The sequence below is a fragment of the Leiobunum rupestre genome, chromosome 3, assembly GCF_980474605.1.
Source record: "Leiobunum rupestre chromosome 3, qqLeiRupe1.1.hap1, whole genome shotgun sequence".
Lineage (NCBI taxonomy): Eukaryota > Metazoa > Arthropoda > Arachnida > Opiliones > Sclerosomatidae > Leiobunum > Leiobunum rupestre.
The window spans coordinates 33,455,497-33,475,607 of record NC_143386.1 but is presented as its reverse complement, the minus strand read 5'-3'; the positions used below and the strand labels follow the sequence as shown (position 1 = coordinate 33,475,607).

Here is a 20,111-nt window from a genome sequence, read left to right as displayed (position 1 = left end):
CTATGCTCCCCAAATGAAAAACATTGTTATTGAAAAAATACGGATTTATTTAAATAAGATTTATGAAATCAGTGCCATTGGTTACCCAAATTAAGAAATTTTGGTGAAAGTCATCTTAATAAACTAGATTAATTTAACGGAATGTTAATGGTAAAAAATTAGATTCCAGTCCCTTGAAAAAATGCAGTTTTACAAAGGCTCTAATTTTTTGCTAAAAATTTAGATTAACCTACCATTTCGTTAATAGTTTAAGTAGTTAAAAGAGAATTACACTTGGATGTCCAAATCGTCAATTCAATGTGGAATTACACCTGTTCCAATATGTAATTTACACGTGGATAACAAGAGGGGTTAAAAGTGCTAATTTTGTTAATATCTCCAAGGTTCTGAGTAATTCCCCAGTAGACCATCAACCCAAACCCTTAACTATTATGTTAACCATTTCTTAAAGGGATCCATCACTCACAACAGGGGGAGGCATACGGGTAACATAAAATCCAGACTTGCAGTGTGCTTCAAAACCAGTTTTTTTTTACCCCTATGCCTTCCCCTGTTGTGAGTGAGGGATCCCTTTAAGTATCTTGTCGCCAATTAACCCAAGTCTTATAACTTTGACAGTATTACACCTCTAAGTTACATCACAGACGAGGCTTAAATAGTAATTTTACATCAGTAAAACCATAAGTCTATAATATTATTTTATAAGTTTGTCACTTTGGGGAATATTTTAATGAAAGCTAGTAACGGAGTGACGTCTTCACAAGAAGAAAATCTTCCCAAATGCTATGTGACGCGCTAGCAAGCAGACGCAAAACGGCAACGAAGCTGGTAATGCAATCTGTCTTGTGATTGTGAATAGCTCTCATGTGAAGAATTGGAAGTGTCACACTTATGTTACAATATTATAAACTTATGGTAAAACCTACTATTCAATATTTCATTCAAGTTTAAATGTTTGAAATTTTGCAATATCTGAAGACTTCGCTAAAAAACCTTTCTATATTTTGAAAATATAAATTTGTTCATTATAAGCCAAAGGCAACTTTTTCTCATTAAGTTCCCCCATCGATAAAACGAAGTTAAGCTTATTTTTAACGCATTGAACAAAGCGAACTCTGTATGAATGTGTGGAAATTTCTAAATCCTTACCTGAATAGAAGAAATCCAAGAGATTCCACTGCAGCTCTTCGGACATCATCATTGACATCGCTGACAGCAACGTGAAGTAGTTTCCTGACAGCTTTGTTATTTCCAGTTCCACAATACGCCATCGCTACTGTATGCATTCCAGATCTCCTTAGTAGAGGATCTTTGTCTTTGCAGAGTGTGTTTATCAGGGCATCAGCTTCTTCGAGTCTTCCATACATTGTTAACGCAATGCCCAAAGCCAGACCTCTCAGAATTTTCTCATGTTGAGTTTCTTGGGCATACTATTAGAAATATGAAATGGAATCCATTAACACAATTTTTAAACGAAAAAAGGAAGTATCTGGTTTGATATGCAAGCACCATAAGGTCAATTATTATTAGGGCTGTGCGAGTCCTTTTTTTGATATATGGAGTGAAATAAAAAAATATTAAAAAAAAATAAAAGAAATCGGTGGACTCATTGGAAAATAACGCACTCATTTAAAAAAATTGCATTGAGAGTAATTTTAAGGACTTGGCGAAGGCCTCGCAAGTCCATTCAAGTAATAAAATAATTTTGTTCAAGTGTTTAAATTTTTCAAATTAATTACCGACAGTGACAGAATTTATGTTATACCAAAAAGGATAAGCACCTCTCGTGGAAATAATGCACAACTTGAATTAAAAGAAAATATTAATAACGTGGTTTTATGCCCCAAAATGGCTGCCCACACATTCATCATGACGATGAGGCTAATAGCTAGTATTAGGCTTTTCGAGTACTTCAAATAACATTTTAACCCATTCACACTTTTTGAAAGAATGTCCATGAAAAGGTAATTATAAGTCAGATAGATTAACTTTATATTTATACCTTTCGACTTCAGAATACAAGACCAAGAAATATAATTCAAAAAACACAAAAACTGAGTTTTGTACAGCTGATTTAGTTGAAAATCCCAAAACACAAATAAAAACTAATTTGTTTAATATTCAACAACAGCCAACTGTGAATAATGTATTACCAAACCTCTGCGAAACTGAAACTGATTAAGATTTTTTTCATCCTTATTACAGAAAAACTTACAGCAACCATATCTTCAATTGCTGTTGAAGACTTAGATCCCAACATAACAAGACCCATCGCTATTCCGGCTGCTTCACCAGTAACAGCATCATCTTGGTATAAGGTAAATTTCAATTGTTCATAGACATCTGAAAAGATATTAAATTTTCAAATACACCCAAATATTGTTAAAAAATTTAGTATGCAGTGAATCTTAAAATTATTCGAAACTCCCTAACCTTGTCTGTGGGTTCCCATTGCAGCCAGACCCAGACCAAGGCATCCACCATGTCTTACAACTTCGTTGGTAGCTTCTTTAAGCTGAGAGAGCAAATACTCAGTGATGGCAGCACCATGGTTGGCGTGAATAAGGCCTAAAGCGTAAAGACCACCTCCTTCAGTGTACCCACTACCTGGTCCGGAGTCTTTTGGTAGGTAAGACGCCATTAGATGCAAAGCCTCTTTTTCATGACCCTGAAAAATATACAAATTATTCAAGTTAAAAATGTTGATCTCAATTTTTATAGTTCAAAAATAAAATATACCTTATGAATAACTCCCAAGCTGGCAGTAGCAGAGAATTTTGCCCAGTTGGTTGCCCTGGCAAGCCAATCTAGGTTATCTCTGAGAAATTGATCTGAGGTTGTACCACTGTGCATATATGAATTGGCAATAACTGTTGCAGTATGACAGACACTATTTCGCACAGCTTCTTTAGTTTGTTTTAATATTAACATATCAGTGTGGTTATTACGGATCAAGAACTGGAGATGAAGATCAATAGCAGTTTCTCCTCCTAATATTGTTGCCAGTTTCTCAATTCGTTCTTGTAATTGCGTATCCTGCTCATTCTAAAACAAAAACCAGACATTACTGTTAGTGTTTATACTAATGAATGTCTAATTTTTATTTTAAACTCAAAGACAACCAAACATCTTATGGCCAACTTTAATAAAAGTTACTTATAATTTGATTATTGATTGCTTGTTTTGGAATGATACACAAAACAAAGTAAGTTTATGTATTTAGAAATATTTAAGTGGATACTTTTCCACTATTTCTGTAACTATAAGTAAATTTTTTACCATAAATATCATTATCCACCCGTTCCAATGATGAAAATTACACTACATCATAGACTATTGGTCAGTTACCCTTTCTACACCTCCACAAAAACCAGATTAAAGCTATTCTTTTTTGAAAATATTTTTACCCTGAGTATGTTACAGCATCTCAAAATTATTAACAAGGACAAAATTGAAGTAAAATTACACTAGCTTTCCTATCTCATAATCGAAGGACAAGCAATAAGTATCCACCTTCCGTAGTAGCCCCAAAATTGTAATTCAATTTAGCACCAATTACTATGGCAGCTAGGAGCAACAAACACAAGGAGAATGCAGCTAGCCTTGAAACACCCTAACGCAGTGTTGTGTTACAAATTTCATTGGACAAACCTTTACACTGAACATTTCACGGAAAGGGGGAAGACAATTTCCAAATTTTCCCCTTCAGACAGCAACCGGCGCTTAAGCGTCTAACCCATGTAAAGGATTCTTACATGAGGCATATAAATTGAACACCAACCAATTTTTCCTTCTTTGGTGATACTGTTGCACTGGCTGTGCTTGGCTTTTCAGAAACCGTTTCACTTGATTTATCATCCACTTCCATTTTGTCCCTGTTAGAATTAAAATACAAAAAAATTATATAAAAAGTTAAAAAATAATCATTAGATTAAAATTTACAATTTTTGCATCTTAAATTTTGTTACTTAAAATATTTATTATCTATGTATTATTGTGTCTTGTTACACGCACAAGAAAGATGTGCACAGAGTCCATGGTAGCCAAAAATGGGAAGTGTGTACAGTAGCACACTAAGGACTGTTAGAGAAAAAATTCTTCATTTGAAAAAAGGTGGTCAAACAGATTTTAGAGCCAACTCTAGGGAGGGCATCAGGGCCGTAACCAGGGGGGGGGGGGGGCGTGCCCACCCTGGACCCTATGGTTGTATGTACAATTTTTTATTTTTTTTTTCCATTGCGTGCCCACCCTGAAATCAAATCCTGGTTACGGTGCTGGAGGGCATGCTGTAAAAATTTTCCCAACTGCCTCCACTCATTTGTATGCCTCTTGAGTGTGTGACAAAATGCATCAAAGGAAGGCAGAATAATAATCTCAACAAGGTTTATCATAACATACCACTGAAAGCCTATAAGTAAAAAGGCAACATAACCTCTAGAATTTATCACTTCCCCCAAAATGGTCCCCACATTCGCCACTCCCTCCTAAGACCGATATTTAAAGAGTTGCTTAAATGTTTGTTGATGAGATAATTCCTAAAACCATTGGGCTCTTCAATAAAGATGTTGGCATTATATTCTTTTTAAGTTAGAATTTAAGTTATGTCTTACTCTTTATCAGCTTCTTTTTCTGCTGTACTTTCTGCAGATACTGAAGGTGTGGGTACTGATGGTGTAGAAAGAAGTGGAGAAACCACAGTTTCAGGAACAGGAGCTGCTGCTCTTAATGCCTTGAGCACTCTCGATAGAAACTGCTGTGTTGCACTCTCATAGAGATCGAAACCAATCTGGTAACCCATTAGCGCACTTTCCTAAAAGCAGGTAAAAGATAATTTTTTTTGACGCAAAAATCATGGAATTAATTTGGTATAGGGTTTTCAATATTTTTTGCATGCCAAAAATAACCATATTTTAGACTTTGGATTTATAATGAAACTGTCATTATTCATATCTCACTAGTTATAAGATGCCAAATGATGGATTTTTATATTTCAAGATAAGCATGAAGAATTTAATAACATATCTGAAATGTATTACCTGATTTCCCTTGCAAAGTTTTTCTAGAACCCGAGCAACTGACTGCGGGTCATCCAAGAAAATCAGACACTGACACATGTTCACGTAATCTGGCACTTCCAAATTTCGATAAAGGTTAACCAGAGTTTTGAGAACGTGGTTTCTGAAGTTTCTATTTTGTATTAGTGACATGGTGACTTTGAAACTGTATGTCAACATGCCTTTAACGTCATCCTGAAAATAAATATAATCATAAACATATGAAAAATTTAAATTCACTATTACAATTAATAGTGGTTGTATAAGGTCGGTATTTTGGTTTCGAAAATCAATAGCCCCTTTCACAGATAAGGTCGAAAACGTTTTAAAGCGGTTTGAGATAAATCGTTTTCTAAATAGTTTTGAAACTGTCAATTTATCACGCGAGATCTACGATGTGATTTTTAAAAATTGTTAACCCTCAAATGACCAAAATTGAAACTGTCTTCTGCTTGAGCGTTTGAAACTCGAAAAGTAAACAAACACAGGAAATGGCTCCTAGCTCAAACATTCTGCTTTACTATCGCAATATAAAATACAAACAAAATTGAATTAACGAAAGTTTTTACAACAGAGATTTAGAGCAAGTTCCCTTACCAAAAAAATAAGTTGGATTTCGGTTTGTATTTAGTTTGTATACACATTATTAGTTGATATTGAGTTGGTATTAAGTAGGCTCAAGTTGTCAGCATATTTCAAGTTACTATTAAAGGGGTAATAAGTTGTTATTCAGTTGGTAGGAAAATACTGCTTTTGCTAAGTTTATAATAGTTGGTTTTTAGTAGTCAGGAAATAACATAATATTTTTAAGTTGAATTTTAGATGTTTCCCTAGTAGGATTTAAGTTGCTTTTAAGTAGTTAAATGTAAATGATTCTGGTTTAGTTGGAAATAAGTTGATTAATAAAGAGGATTTAAGTTATTTTTAAGTAGGCATTTGTCCCAAATACAAACTGAAAACCAAGTTGATATACAAGTTGTCCTAAGTGGTTTTTAGCCAACTTATTTTTTGGTAAGGGTTGTAAACGTCGGGTTGTTGATTTTATATGTAAGCAGGAAGAAAGTAGAAAGTTTTTATAAGTGTTGAAGCTAATTTTCAACAATGAAAAACTAAACCCTACGCCTAGATCAATTTGAACAGCTATTGCGCATGCGCGACATCAGTGGAATCACTACACGCTGCTGCTTCTTGGATCGATCTGTTAAGTCGTTTTCGAACCATTCCGCAAAAAAAATAAGGCTTTTGTTCATACACCTCCTTGAAATTGTTTCCAACTGCTATAACACATTTTCGACCTTACATGTGATTGCGGCTTATGTATTATTTTGCTCACGGAGTTTTGACAAACATTTAATAAGGGATAACATAAGAACATTGGGACCCACCAATACCCAACTGCACATAATCCAGAGAAACCAAAATAACCATTGAGCTGGGCTGTTCTAAGATAGTTTTTAAGCCCTGCCTTTTCTGTAGTTGCATATAATTTGTCAAAACTTTAAGTTTAACTTACAGAATTTAATATTGCGCTTTGAAAAATGTCCATCCTACGAGTTTCTAAAGCAATTCCAACAGCTTGCTTGTATTGACCATCAGCAAAACACCTTTCAAACATACGATTAACGATTTTTTCCAGTCTTCCATCAATCTTAATGAAGTCACTATCACTTTCTTTGAGTTCAGCATTGGCTACTTTTAATCTGGTGTAATGATCAATGCATTTTGCTGAAAAAAGCGTTAACTACAATTAAATATTTATAAATTCAAAAATAAAGCATTTTTATCTTTAGCAATTGTATATTTTTTTACCCAAACCTAGACAAATAGCCGTATCTGGGGTAAGAAACCATTGTTAACAATGGTTCCTTAACCCAGATACGGCTATTTTTGTGATTAAGGTGGAAAACCAAACAGCCGGTACATTGTCTGGTAAACAACCGTATGGTTTAAAATGCAAAGTAGTTACTATATTTAATTATTATTAAATTATTATTATTATTATTAAATTATTATTTAAAAAAAATGAAATCCACATTAGATATAATTTCTAAAGAACATTTAAAAACTTAAAATTAAAAGATTTCTGGTTTCCACATTGGTTATATTTACTCTTAACCATTATTTACCAGAAATATTTACTATTTGCCATTATTTACTAGAAGCATGCACAATATTAAAAAAAGTAGTATTTTTGGAATACTATCTATTTAAAATTTTTCAACTGATTGTGATATTGTAATTAATTTTGGTTTGCTGATAATTCTTTCCTACTTTGATAATTGCCATAGCATTAATTTATTTATTGTAGCTAAAGAATAATTTTAATTATTATCGACTCCAAAGAGGATTTTAAATTTATGAATAGTTGATTTTAAAGTGGGAGGAACTTAGCAGGTCAAATGTTGCCCTCTTCGTCATAGCTAAACTTCAATAAGCCTACAATCGAGATCTAATACCACCAGCGCCAGCTAATACCACCAGCATTTCCATTGTATGCTCAAATCACCTGGTGACCATATCATTATATTAATACCACTGAATCGTGATACTAAGGACCATAATTTATAATTCGACATGTATTCATTTTAGTTTTGATTTTCATCATATGACACAACATCTTCTGCTCCAACAGGAGTTAAAACATTTAAATTAATTAAGACTCAAACAAAATTTAAAATTTTAACCAGTTGGTTTTAGTCTGCTAGCAATATCTTAAATTCAGCCGGCAATAATTATAACAGTTACTTACATATAATTGTTTCCACATATTCAGATGGATGTTTAACATCAAAGAGATCAAGAGCCCCAAGAGCGTACGTTAAAGAATCTTCAAAAGATCCGAGGTGATAATAGACTTTGGAGGCTACCAAGGCCGCTAGTTTCCGTTGGGAAAAACTCTCATCTTCATAGAGCACTTCGCTGTAATTTATATTAAGAAATACATTAATAAACAAAGTTATCTGAAAGTCAATTTCGCTTAAATCAAATGATTTTGAATTAAATTGTCTCAGTCACTTCACTGCACTTACAAAAATGATTGCTGTAAGGAGCAAAATTATTAAATTTTAATTTGCATTACCAATTGCAAATTATCAATAAACTTTCCGGATAAAAAATTCAGGGTTGGCAAGAGCCAGCCAGACTGGATTAAACCACCCTGGTTTAAGCCGGATTTAACCACCACATAAAATCTATGGTTAAATCCACTTTTTTTTATTAAAAAAATATTGAGAAATTAATTAGAAATATTGACAAAACTTAACCTTCACTTTTTGTCGCAAGTAATGAGAGCTAACATATAAGCAATTAGGGTATCTTAAAATTAATTTTGCGCATGAAAATACGCTGCCATGTTAGGGTATAAAAGTGGGTAAATAAGTCTGCTATACCTCACTATGTAAAGGTACTGTCACGCGCAAAAACGTAATTTTTAAATCGGGAAATTTGAGCAACGAGGGCTTGATATAAGCAATTTGATCATTTTTTATTAATAGTTTTAACCTGTTTAATCCACCGGTTACAGCCAGTTTTGACTTTTAACCATACTGGATTTTTCAATTTTAAAAAAGCCGGTTTTTTGCCAACCCTGAAAAAATTTAAATTTGACTTTTACAACATTTAAGAAAAATAACAGCCCTGCAGTGTTTCAGAGACCCCAAATTTTGGAATAAATTCCATGACAGATAATGTGGAAGTATTTTTACATATTATGGCTCATACCCTGTACGATTTACTATAAAAAAGAAACTGAAGCACTGCAACCCTGGTGGCGGAGCTAGCTTAAGTGAAGGAATATCAAAAAACAACCAACGGCAATGGATAGTAAGTACACCATCAGATAAGTCAATTACTCAATTTGGACATTTTCAGCTTCTTAAGTATATTAAAATGTGAATCTGAAAATTTTATCAAAACTTTCAAGAACACTGCTACTTATTTTAATTATATTTACTAAATATTTATTTAAAATTTTTAGTGAATTAGTAAAAAATAGCCCAAAGCTAGAAAAGGTGTAAGAAATTTAAAAGTAAATTTGAATTATACTAACTGGCAGGACTTTATTCAGGGTTTCCCAATATCTTTTTGATTTAAATTCCCTGACCATTTACAGAAATTTTCCCTGGCTTTTTAAGGTTAAATTTTTTTTTATATTTTACTTTTATGTAGATCAACAAATTTTAGTAAATGGAATTAAAATTAGAGGCAGTGTTAGTTCCACCACCAGGGGTCGCAGTGCTTCCATTCTTATAATATAGTATATCGTACAGTGTACTGAACCATATGTAAAAATATTTATTATCTTTCGTGGAATTTATTCCAAAATTTGGGGCTTCTAGTACACTGTGCCTTGTTACTTAAATTTAAAAGAGTTAAATATACAACAGCTAATTAACTGTATATTTCAGCTGGTATGGATCATGCCAAGTATATTCAAGTTTAATAAACAAAAAACAAGCTTGGTTTCTTTTGAGAGCGGTTTTAGGAACTTACATTTTTCCAATAGCTTCGGAAATTTCAGCCCAAAACTCATCAACAATTTCATTAAGCTTCTCTAAAGCAAAAATCCTTAACTCTGAGTGGTTCTCCTCAAGCAAAGATATAATTCCAGCTAAAAAAAAATTTGGAATTAAATATACGTACATAATGAGATTGGTTATTTGGCCAGATTGGTTAAAATTATGCCTACCTAACAGATACTACTACATAAAAATTAAAAGGATTTTTCCAGCAAATGACAGCTTTTATACTTAGTTTATTTTAGCCTCATTTTATGTAAATCATTATATATAAATATTTGCTTTTTTCAAAGGGGTTTGTGAAGAAAGAAAAATTATGTACAAATCATTTGATGTGAATCAAAACGGCAAATTTAAATATTCTTAAAAATTGGTGTCTTATGAATTTAAAAAAATATTAGGTAGTTAAGACGAACTATGATTAATGTTTACAACTAAGTCTTTAGGTTAGATGTGTCCATTGTCATAATGTGATAGCTTTATGTAAACATTGTATGGCATACTATATTTTCAGAAACAGTTATGTTAGTCAAGGCTGAGTCAGTAAAGGGGTATAGCTAAAGATAGAAACTGGTACAAATGAGAGACTATAAAGCAAGACATATTTTCTATGCAAGTTGATCTGAATATAATGCAAGATAACTAGTACTATGTTAACAGTGGTATTATTGGTTATTAAAATAGGCCCAAATAGAAGTCTGTCTATGATAGACCAATGGAAAGTTATGGATAACATTTTTTTGGGTACCTATTAAAATGATGCAATAAAAGTGAGTAATTAGGTGAATATTTGTAAGAGAGAAAAATGTGAAGGCAAACCATTTATAGTAATTTTTGTCATTTATTGTACAAAAATAGAACCTTGAAAATTTACTCTTTGTTTAGTGGTACATGTGTAAATAAGGCCCCACGATGTGGGAAGGGGGAGTCTTCACCAGTGGCGTAGCCAGGATTTTGTTTCAGGGGGGGGGGGCATGCCATTAAAATAAGTTAAAAAATAAAAATATTTGTATGTACAACCATACGTTTCAAGGGGCATGTGCCCTCTGTGCCCCCCCCCCCCTGGTCTTCACATATAATTGCAGGGAGGTCTACACTTTCCTCCTATAAACGCCACTGATTAAGAGACCCCCCCACAACAGTTTCACAGGGAGTAGAATTCTATGTCACTGATGCAGGAATTGACATTATTTTGGGGCCTATAAAGCTACTCAAGTTCCCCTTGACACATGGTTGTCATTTTGCCCATTGCCAAAGCCAGAAAGTTAAACTATTCTCATGTAAACATAACATGGAATTTCAGACCAATTTGTTATTTTCCCGCAGGTCTTAGGTATTTAATTCTTTTACTCAGCCCAATGGCACAAACAGAAATTCTATATTTCAATGAAAGGATTAGAACTATTCCAAACCCTAATTAACATTGTACATAATTTAAAAGTGAAAATCCAAACTAATTGAGAGTGAGTTTTCTAATAGAGATATAAAGACTGAGAATGAAACTATTACTCTTTGTAGAAAAAGTTCAAAATTTAACATCCTTATTGTTTAAAATAACATTAACTAGAACATGTAACTTTCAAACAACTAAGAGTTCATGATAAAATCATTCGTGCAGTACATTCTACCAACACTATGACTTAGTGCAATTCTATTGTACGCTGCTCAATCTCTCGTTATCCAAAGAGTTATAACTATAATATTGTTAGATACATATTTAACTTTACTTAAAAGGGTACATTACCTGCAGAGGTTATATTCATTTTCTTCAACAGAAATAAACGTCTTAAACGTTTGAAAGATTACCAATTAATGAAAGCATGCACAACACTTTCCGACTGCAGACGACGCGAAAAATGACAAGGCAAATTTTGAATTTATCTCTGTCAGTTCAGTTCAGCTCGGTCACTGACGTCATAAGGCGGTAAAAACTCTTCAAAAAGCCGGCCTTGTGCGTGTTAAAACCATTGAATTGGGAATAATACTGCTAGAATTACAATTACGATTTCGGTTGCCATGGTTACGCGGGACCTGTTCTGATAAGACTGTACGAAATTCATCGTTATAATTAGGCGGTATCGCCATCTATATTCTGTAAAGTTATATGGCTAAAAATAAATAATTATTAGCTAACTCACCGTAACTTGAGTTAAAAAGGATCGTTTTGACAGAATAAAATTATTTTTAAACAACTTCAAAGGTTTGTTTGTTAGGAGTAATCATACATTTCAATTTCGCATCAGATTCGCGAAAAAATTCAATTGCAATATAGTTGCCACCACTAGAGACAGATGCGGCCACGGTAGAACGATAAAGTTGATAAAATCTCCTTATTGAATGAAATTGGTCCCGCGCTAGCCAGATTTAGTTGTACCTCTTTTTATTCCCAACTCAATGGTTAAGACCATAGAAATAGAAATGAGACTAGAACCACTGCGCTATCCGGTAATCTCAATTAAAACGGGCAAGCTTGAAGGCTGCCATGAGAGTGGAATCGTTACTAAACCATGCAGGGGTGCGCCATCTAGGCATAAGTTTAACTTTAAATAATTTAAAATAGATGGCGTGCTTCCACAAAGAATACTGGTGATTCCACTCTTATATCAGTCTTCTAACTCGTACATCTCACCACAATCTAATCGTTCTTCTAGTCTTATTTCTATTTCTATGGTTAAGTTTAGAACCGGACACCGCGAAATTTTGACCGGCGGCAGCGATCTGTTGATTTTCCATCGGTGGTGGCGGTTGCACGCGCGATCACCGGCGCCTACATTGGCGGCGCTAGTTAAACCTAGTTAAAATACTAAGAATTCCAAGTCTCGAGACTGGAGAGAATCCAATTTTCCAGGAGAAGGGACTTGAAGTCACTTGATTCGAAACCCTTCAAAAAAGTATTCGTACATCCGATAAATAAATTTGAATTCATTTTATTGCTCTTGAGCGCTCGAAACGCATCTGCGGATTTCAATATCAATGGTATGAAGTCGCTCGCGGAGCCAGTTTTTTTTTTTTGGTTTTCGCATGTACTCTTTTAACTCTGGGATAAAGCGCTGGAATTTCCAAAACATATTCCATTGTCTCTGTCGATTGGTGTGAGATCATTTCAGAGTGAATCCTGAAAAGTCAAATGGAAAACGCTAATTTTCGTTACTTAACTTAGATTTTTATTGTGAAAAGTACCACCCTAATAGCTATCTTTAAAGGCAATATATAATGGTGAGGTTACCGAATCTCGCTAGCTAAGAGTTTGAACCTAAATTGTCTTACGTCATTGATACCTAGCTCTTGAAAATGAGGTCCTTTTTTTAGAGGAAAAGGGGTACTTCACAACACTAAGGAATAGCATGCCCGTTTGTATTCAACACTTGAAATTCATAAACATATGAAATGGATGTAAACAAATACGCCTTTGTTACCCCTAATTTTTTTCTGGGCCTTTTCAAAATATGCGCGCCAGGTATTTTTTCCTTATTTCTAGCCCTATTTAGTTCTACCTAGCAGACAGCAAGAAGTAACAACTATAATTCTTCTGCTTTTCTTTCTTATTCGAATAATAATAAATATTGCAACTAACTTACTAGGTACCGCGGAACGTACAACTTAATTTTACTCATTCCCCCAATTAAAGGTAAATTGGCTAAGTATTCTTATGTATCTTTTCGATAAGTGGCTCTTTGTAAATATTTTAGCCGTAACTCATGATTTGAAATTAGCCTCAAGTCGAAATGTCTAAAATTACAATTTTTACCATGACAATAATTCGCCGAGTTTAATCGTTCTTCAATTACTATAATAAATAACCGTTTTCCGAGGGAAATAATGGAAATTAACTGATCATAATACAAACAAACAATTTTTGTAATTACAATTTTTTTAGTAGGGCTTGACATTTGGTTAAGATATTTTTTAGAGGACTGCAAAACGGGGAAGATATAATGATAAACTTGACTGGAGATTTAGGAATAAACCCATATGTGAGACAGAAAATAAATGTATGGCACCACTATCTCCTGCCCTGCTCAATTTCGTCGAAATTGTATAGAATTCAAAAAAATTCCAAAATGCATGGGTTGGGGAATGGAAAATTGAGCTGTTGAACTTGACTTTGGTCCTTAACCGAAAAAAAGATAACCTAGGCTGTGTTGAGTCGGGGGTCATTTTTTATCTAAGAGCAAGAGGCGGCCCATTTTACCTACTCGAAAGGGCTACAAAACGTAATTCGCGACCGAAAGGAGTGTAAGTGGCGCATCGACGCTATAGCTTCTCCGAGGTTTAGCCTGTGATCATCTAGCGTCTGCTATACACAAATGAAATAGTCTTAAGAACGTTTTTTCTTAAATAAACTTTGCAAACGATGCAAAAGTTATATTTAAATGCAAGTATCATTATTTTTAAAATCAAATTTACGAATAAAGAAGATGAGAAAAAACTAGTAGCATCTGCTTTAGCCGCTACCTCTACGTTCAATGGCGAACCAAAGGTGGCGTAGCCATAGTTTTCGGTCGCAAATAGTCCAATATGATTATTAGTACAGTTCATAATTAAATGACTTCTTGTAAAGAATTTTATATTATTTTACCATGGATTTTAAAGGTTTTAGTATTTATAAATGACTTAATCCCGATTAAATAACTATATCATGATTAGATCGAGACTTGAATTATTAAATCTTAATTGAAGTGGTTAAATAGATATTTGAATAATTAAAGCGATATTTGAATGATTAAATTGACATTGAAATGATATATTTCATGGAAATTTCAAAAATGTGATTAAATCCAGGTTAAGACGATTAAATCGAGATTGAAACGATTAAGGGCCTGTTGGAAAGGCTGCTTTGCTAGAATCGCACATGTTACATTCTATGGGCTAGCACTTTGGATAGAGCTTTTGCAACAGGCCCTTGTGATTATTTTCAGATAAAATCACAATTAAAATTATTAAATCATGATTAATATGATTAAATTGTGATTAATATGATTAAATTGTGATTAATATGATTTAATCGTGATTAATATGATTAAATCGTGATTAATATGATTAAATCATGATTAACATGATTAAATCATGATTAACATGATTAAATCACGATTAAAATTATTACCTCATGATTAAAATGATTACCTCAGGATTAAAATTATTACCTCATGATTAAAATGATTACCTCAGGATTAAAATGATTAACTCAGGATTAAAATTATTAACTCGGGATTAAAATTATTAACTCAGGATTAAAATGATAAACTCGGGATTAAAATGATTAACTCGGGATTAAAATGATTAACTCGGAATTAAGATGATTTACTCGGGATTAAAATGATTTACTCGGGATTAAAATGATTTACTCGGGATTAAAATGATTTACTCGGGATTAAAATGATTTACTCGGGATTAAAATGATTTACTCGGGAGTAAAATGATTTACTCGGGATTAAAATGATTTACTCGGGATTAAAATGATTTACTCGGGATTAAAATGATTTACTCGGGAGTAAAATGATTTACTCGGGATTAAAATGATTTACTCGGGATTAAAATGATTTACTCGGGATTAAAATGATTTACTCGGGATTAAAATGATTTACTCGGGAGTAAAATGATTTACTCGGGATTAAAATGATTTACTCGGGATTAAAATGATTTACTCGGGATTAAAATGATTTACTCGGGAGTAAAATGATTTACTCGGGATTAAAATGATTTACTCGGGATTAAAATGATTTACTCGGGAGTAAAATGATTTACTCGGGATTAAAATGATTTACTCGGGATTAAAATGATTTACTCGGGATTAAAATGATTTACTCGGGATTAAAATGATTTACTCGGGAGTAAAATGATTTACTCGGGATTAAAATGATTTACTCGGGAGTAAAATGATTTACTCGGGATTAAAATGATTTACTCGGGATTAAAATGATTTACTCGGGAGTAAAATGATTTACTCGGGATTAAAATGATTTACTCGGGATTAAAATGATTTACTCGGGATTAAAATGATTTACTCGGGATTAAAATGATTTACTCGGGATTAAAATGATTTACTCGGGATTAAAATGATTTACTCGGGATTAAAATGATTTACTCGGGAGTAAAATGATTTACTCGGGATTAAAATGATTTACTCGGGATTAAAATGATTTACTCGGGATTAAAATGATTTACTCGGGATTAAAATGATTTACTCGGGAGTAAAATGATTTACTCGGGATTAAAATGATTTACTCGGGATTAAAATGATTTACTCGGGAGTAAAATGATTTACTCGGGATTAAAATGATTTACTCGGGATTAAAATGATTTACTCGGGATTAAAATGATTTACTCGGGATTAAAATGATTTACTCGGGAGTAAAATGATTTACTCGGGATTAAAATGATTTACTCGGGATTAAAATGATTTACTCGGGATTAAAATGATTTACTCGGGAGTAAAATGATTTACTCGGGATTAAAATGATTTACTCGGGATTAAAATGATTTACTCGGGATTAAAATGATTAAATCAGGATTGATATGATTAATTCATTATTAAAATTATTAAATCGTGATTAAGATGATTAAATGTAATATTTAGCAGTGCCTTTTCATAAAATTGGCAAGGCTTAAAATAGAGTTGAGCAACAGCGTACGTCACGCAGCAATATACATGGACAAGAAAATATGATTCCATGTAATTTTTACATTTCACATTTGTTAGGCGTGAAAATTTCCTGTATTTCAGAGTTGCCACAGTACCTGGAATTCCTGGAAAAGTCGGAGTGTTTGAATATGGCTCTCACTGCCAGGGAATTTCAAAAATTAGTATAAACATCAGAGAAAAGTCAGGGAGTTTTGTTTGGTTTGGGAAAGGAAACCTTTACTAAAATATAGGTTAAAAGTGGCAAAGTTTGACCTAAAATAAGTCAGGGAATTTGAATCTGAAAAAAAAAACCGTGGCAACTATGTATTTCTTGTTTCTCGTAAGATGTATATTATAAACTTGTGATGCAAAATATCATTTGATAGCATAAATGTAGCCGAAGTACCCGCATCCAAAACGTTTCGTCATATAATTCTTGAACAATAAATTAATGAGCCCGAATCATAAGCAAAAAAAAAAACCCATTCTTCAAAATACATCGCCCGCCAGCGCTCCTACCGAGATAATCGCTAAACGTTTCCACTCAAATGCAAATCACTCGCGTAAGATAATTTTACGCCTCGCTTATAATATCGTTCACCATTTTAATATTTGGGTGGAAATATTTCCAATATAGCCCACCATGGCGCTACAAGCGGTACTGTTTTGAAACAACTGTGTGTGCGATCTAAATTCGGGTCCAGTAGTTTATTTGTCCATTCTCTAATAGCCCTTTCCATAAATTAAACTGCGCTTTTCTGAACTTGTTTTTATGTAACTCATTCGTCACAAAATACGTAGAAGTTCAGTTAAAGGGAATATAACCTGCACGCACTTAAGATTTACATACCCCCGTACCGTAATAAATAAGTAAATAAGTGCAGCCCGTACGCTCCACAGAAAGATTTTACTAATCTTAAAATCAACTTTTATAACCTGCAAGAAATCTTTATGGAAGACCCCTCCAATTTTTAAAATTTGCCTGTACTGTGGCGCCAAACATTTTCAAAGCCAAAGGCAAGAGCGGCCAGAACTGCAACCGTTAGTGTTTCAGAATCCACACCAAAATGCTAAGGTTATATTCCATTTAAGTGTTTACTTAAAAACAGAGTGCCTCGTCGAATATACCCGTATGTAAAACGTCATCGATACGCCACCCATGACGCAGCAGCAACATCAAAACAAGAAGGCCAATATTATGTATCGATGACGTTTTACTACGAAAAGCCCTTAAAACCATACGTTTTGACAATTTTTCAATCCATTATTTAAGCTAGGAGCAACAAACACAGCACCCCACACAACAGAGAACGCAACCCGTCTAAAGTCGTCCATTTTCTGGTGTACCGTTTTCATTGGTTAGACGCTTTAGCGCCTGCTGCCGTCGGAAGGGTAAAAATTTGGAAATGGTCTTCCCCCTTTCCGTAAAACGTTCAGCTTAAAGGCTCGTCCAATGAAATTTGTACACAACACTGCCTTAGCGTGTTTAAAGGCTAACTGCGTTCTCCTTGTGTTTGTTACTCCTACATTTAAGCAGCAGCAACATCAAATCAAAAAGGACAATATTACTTTATAGCTAGGAGCAACAAACACAAGGAAAACGCAGCTAGCCTTTAAACACGCTAAGGCAGTGTTGTGTACAAATTTCATTGGACGAACCTTTACGCGGCACGTTTTACATTTTCCGAATTTTCCCCTTCCGACGTCTAACCAATGAAAATTGTACACAAGAAAATCCACGACTTTTGACGTGTGTGTTCTCCTTGTGTGGGGTGCTGTGTTTGTTGCTCCTAGCTTTATAGAAAGGCCTATTATCGATGTAACAAAAACAGAGTGAAATTCATTACTTATCTTTAGTTGGTGAGCGGAGTCATCGGCGATGCCTCACCACCACCATCACTCGGGGTGCCAGGACCACGACCACGACGACTCCCCGGAATTGGGCGTCCAGTACAGCTTATACCAAAAGATAGACTTTTTAAATCTGGAATGCCTTAACGAAACGGTCGACGGGTCAGGAAGAGAAGTGTTCAAGTCCTGGGACAACCGACTCGAGACGGAAAAGAACGTCGAAAGCGACGTGGACGAGGAACTGCTGTTCAACATCCCCTTCGTCGGCAACGTCAAATTGAAAGGCGTCATCGTGATTGGCGGTGAAGGCGAAAGCCATCCTTCCAAACTGAGAATCTTCAAGAACAGACCCAGGATGTCCTTCGACGACGCGGGTGCCGAGGCGGACCAGGAGTTCGAGTTGTACCCGGACCACAGTGGCACTTTGGAATACCCCATTAAGGTCGTGAAATTTACCGGCGTCTACCATTTGTCACTCCATTTCCCCAAAAACTTCGGAGCCGAAACGACCAAAGTGTATTACATCGGTTTAAAGGGAGAGTTCTCGGAGGCGGTCAGGCACGAAGTGACCATTTGCACGTACGAAGCCGCCGCCAATCCCGCTGACCACAAAATGGAAGCGGTCAACAAAGTGCCGCACGCTCTCATGTGATTTTTCTCATTTTTCTAATTGTTTCTAAGCCACGCAAATTTTTGTATTTCTAACTATTCTCGGTTGTTAAATAAAGCTATTACCAGAAGCTGATGGTAGCTAGTGACCATTTCCCTCTCCTGCTAGTCTTATTTCATTGAAACAGGTCTCTTCTGGGGTTCCAAATATTTCATAACGAAATAGTGTGAGGCGAAATATCTTCAAACCAATTTCATAAAATATAGTTCTTGCCAGAGTTGATTTTAATTGTTTTTCAATATTATAGATTCGTTAACGTTAATTAATAATTTCTGTGTAACGGTAATTTAAACTAAATTTTAAAATAATTTTAATTAAATTTTATTACTATTAAAACAATGAAATTTAGTTTGCTCTGAATAGGCCTTTCTATAAAATAAGGTACGCTTGCTGAACTTGTTTTTATGTAGCTCACTCGTCACGAAATACGTAGAAGTTCAGTTCAGTTTATACTTAAAAACAGCGTGCCTCGTCGAATTTACTCTTATGTCCAGGGCTTTTCGTAGTCAAACGTCATCGATACGTCACCCGTGACGCAGCAGCAATATCAAAACCAGAAGGTCAATGTTACTTTATAAAAAGGCATATTGACATTGCTAGTGAACCTACTTTTGGACATTTTCATAAATACATTAAAGTATAATAGGTGATTTAAAACTTGAAATGATTTTTAGCCCGGGTTTTGCCATAAGTATCAAATTAACAATAAGTATGACACATTATGACAGTTCCTATGGTTTTAATGCTAATTTTCTAACTGAACCGTTTTTCGACACTGACACTCTTACCCAGCTCCAACTTGGCCCTACCAACGAGTTTTGAACATATTTAGACACTAGAAGGCTCAGTGTTGAACTAAACCTTAATTGAGTAATAACTCTGAAAATAGTTCGGTTATAATTTTTTCTAATTGTCATACTTAATGTTATTAGGTTAGCAGCGTGACCACACCTCCTATATTTTATAATATTCCTATATAAAATTTTTTGGGAAGTTTTCGTATTTTACACCTTGCAATTTCATGTTTTGATATAGATGGCAATTAGAAACCATTGAGTTGGGAATATTAAAGGGCAACGCAAGTGACCATGCAGGGGGGTAAATTATCTTATAGATAAAAAGAACGACTGCGCATGCGCTATCTGCCATAGCCTTTCCCTCTGTAAAAAAAGCAGAACCATATTTGCCGAATTTATTTTGTATAAATGCGCCTCTCGCGGTTTTGACGCAAAATCCATGCATTCTTTAGTCGCGAAAATGGCCGAGGAAAGCGAAGTCTCCGTGCTTACCGACAAGGCGACAAATCGGATCCTAAACTTTACAAAATAAATGTAATAAAAAAAAGATAAATATTCTGTCGGGGTATAATGATAGGGAAATTGTTAAGGGAGACGGGA

The 20,111-nt window shown here is 34.3% G+C and overlaps 2 protein-coding genes across 2 annotated transcripts; one reads left to right on the top strand and one right to left on the bottom strand.

Annotated features, from left to right (window-relative positions):
- Positions 1–1,145: 1,145 nt before the first annotated feature.
- Positions 1,146–11,462, bottom strand: Rpn2 (Regulatory particle non-ATPase 2). Its single transcript, XM_090168090.1, has 11 exons — positions 11,316–11,462; positions 9,546–9,663; positions 7,804–7,973; positions 6,568–6,779; positions 5,037–5,249; positions 4,611–4,810; positions 3,782–3,875; positions 2,740–3,045; positions 2,434–2,668; positions 2,216–2,343; positions 1,146–1,430 (listed from the first exon to the last, which is right to left on the bottom strand). The coding sequence occupies exons 1-11, from the start codon at positions 11,332–11,334 to the stop codon at positions 1,146–1,148; spliced, it is 1,980 nt and encodes a 659-aa protein (XP_090024216.1). The 5' UTR covers positions 11,335–11,462.
- A 1,651-nt stretch (positions 11,463–13,113) lies between these two features.
- LOC149951540 (PITH domain-containing protein 1) lies at positions 13,114–18,784 on the top strand. The gene is made up of 2 exons (XM_090170060.1): positions 13,114–13,199; positions 18,051–18,784. The coding sequence occupies exon 2, from the start codon at positions 18,073–18,075 to the stop codon at positions 18,694–18,696; it is 624 nt and encodes a 207-aa protein (XP_090026186.1). The 5' UTR covers positions 13,114–13,199; positions 18,051–18,072; the 3' UTR covers positions 18,697–18,784.
- Positions 18,785–20,111: the final 1,327 nt, after the last annotated feature.

What these genes read in the sequence shown, in the direction of transcription:
- Rpn2 (XM_090168090.1), bottom strand. An exon ending in GAAAAAGAAGCTGATAAAGA is followed by an intron (nt 3,876 to 4,610) that starts GTAAGACATAAC and finishes TAATTCTAACAG; the next exon opens with GGACAAAATGGAAGTGGATG. An exon ending in CAATTGAAGATATGGTTGCT is followed by an intron (nt 1,431 to 2,215) that starts GTAAGTTTTTCT and finishes TATTTCTAATAG; the next exon opens with TATGCCCAAGAAACTCAACA.
- LOC149951540 (XM_090170060.1), top strand. Translation starts at nt 18,073, where the DNA reads ATGCCTCACCACCACCATCACTCGGGGTGCCAGGACCACGACCACGAC.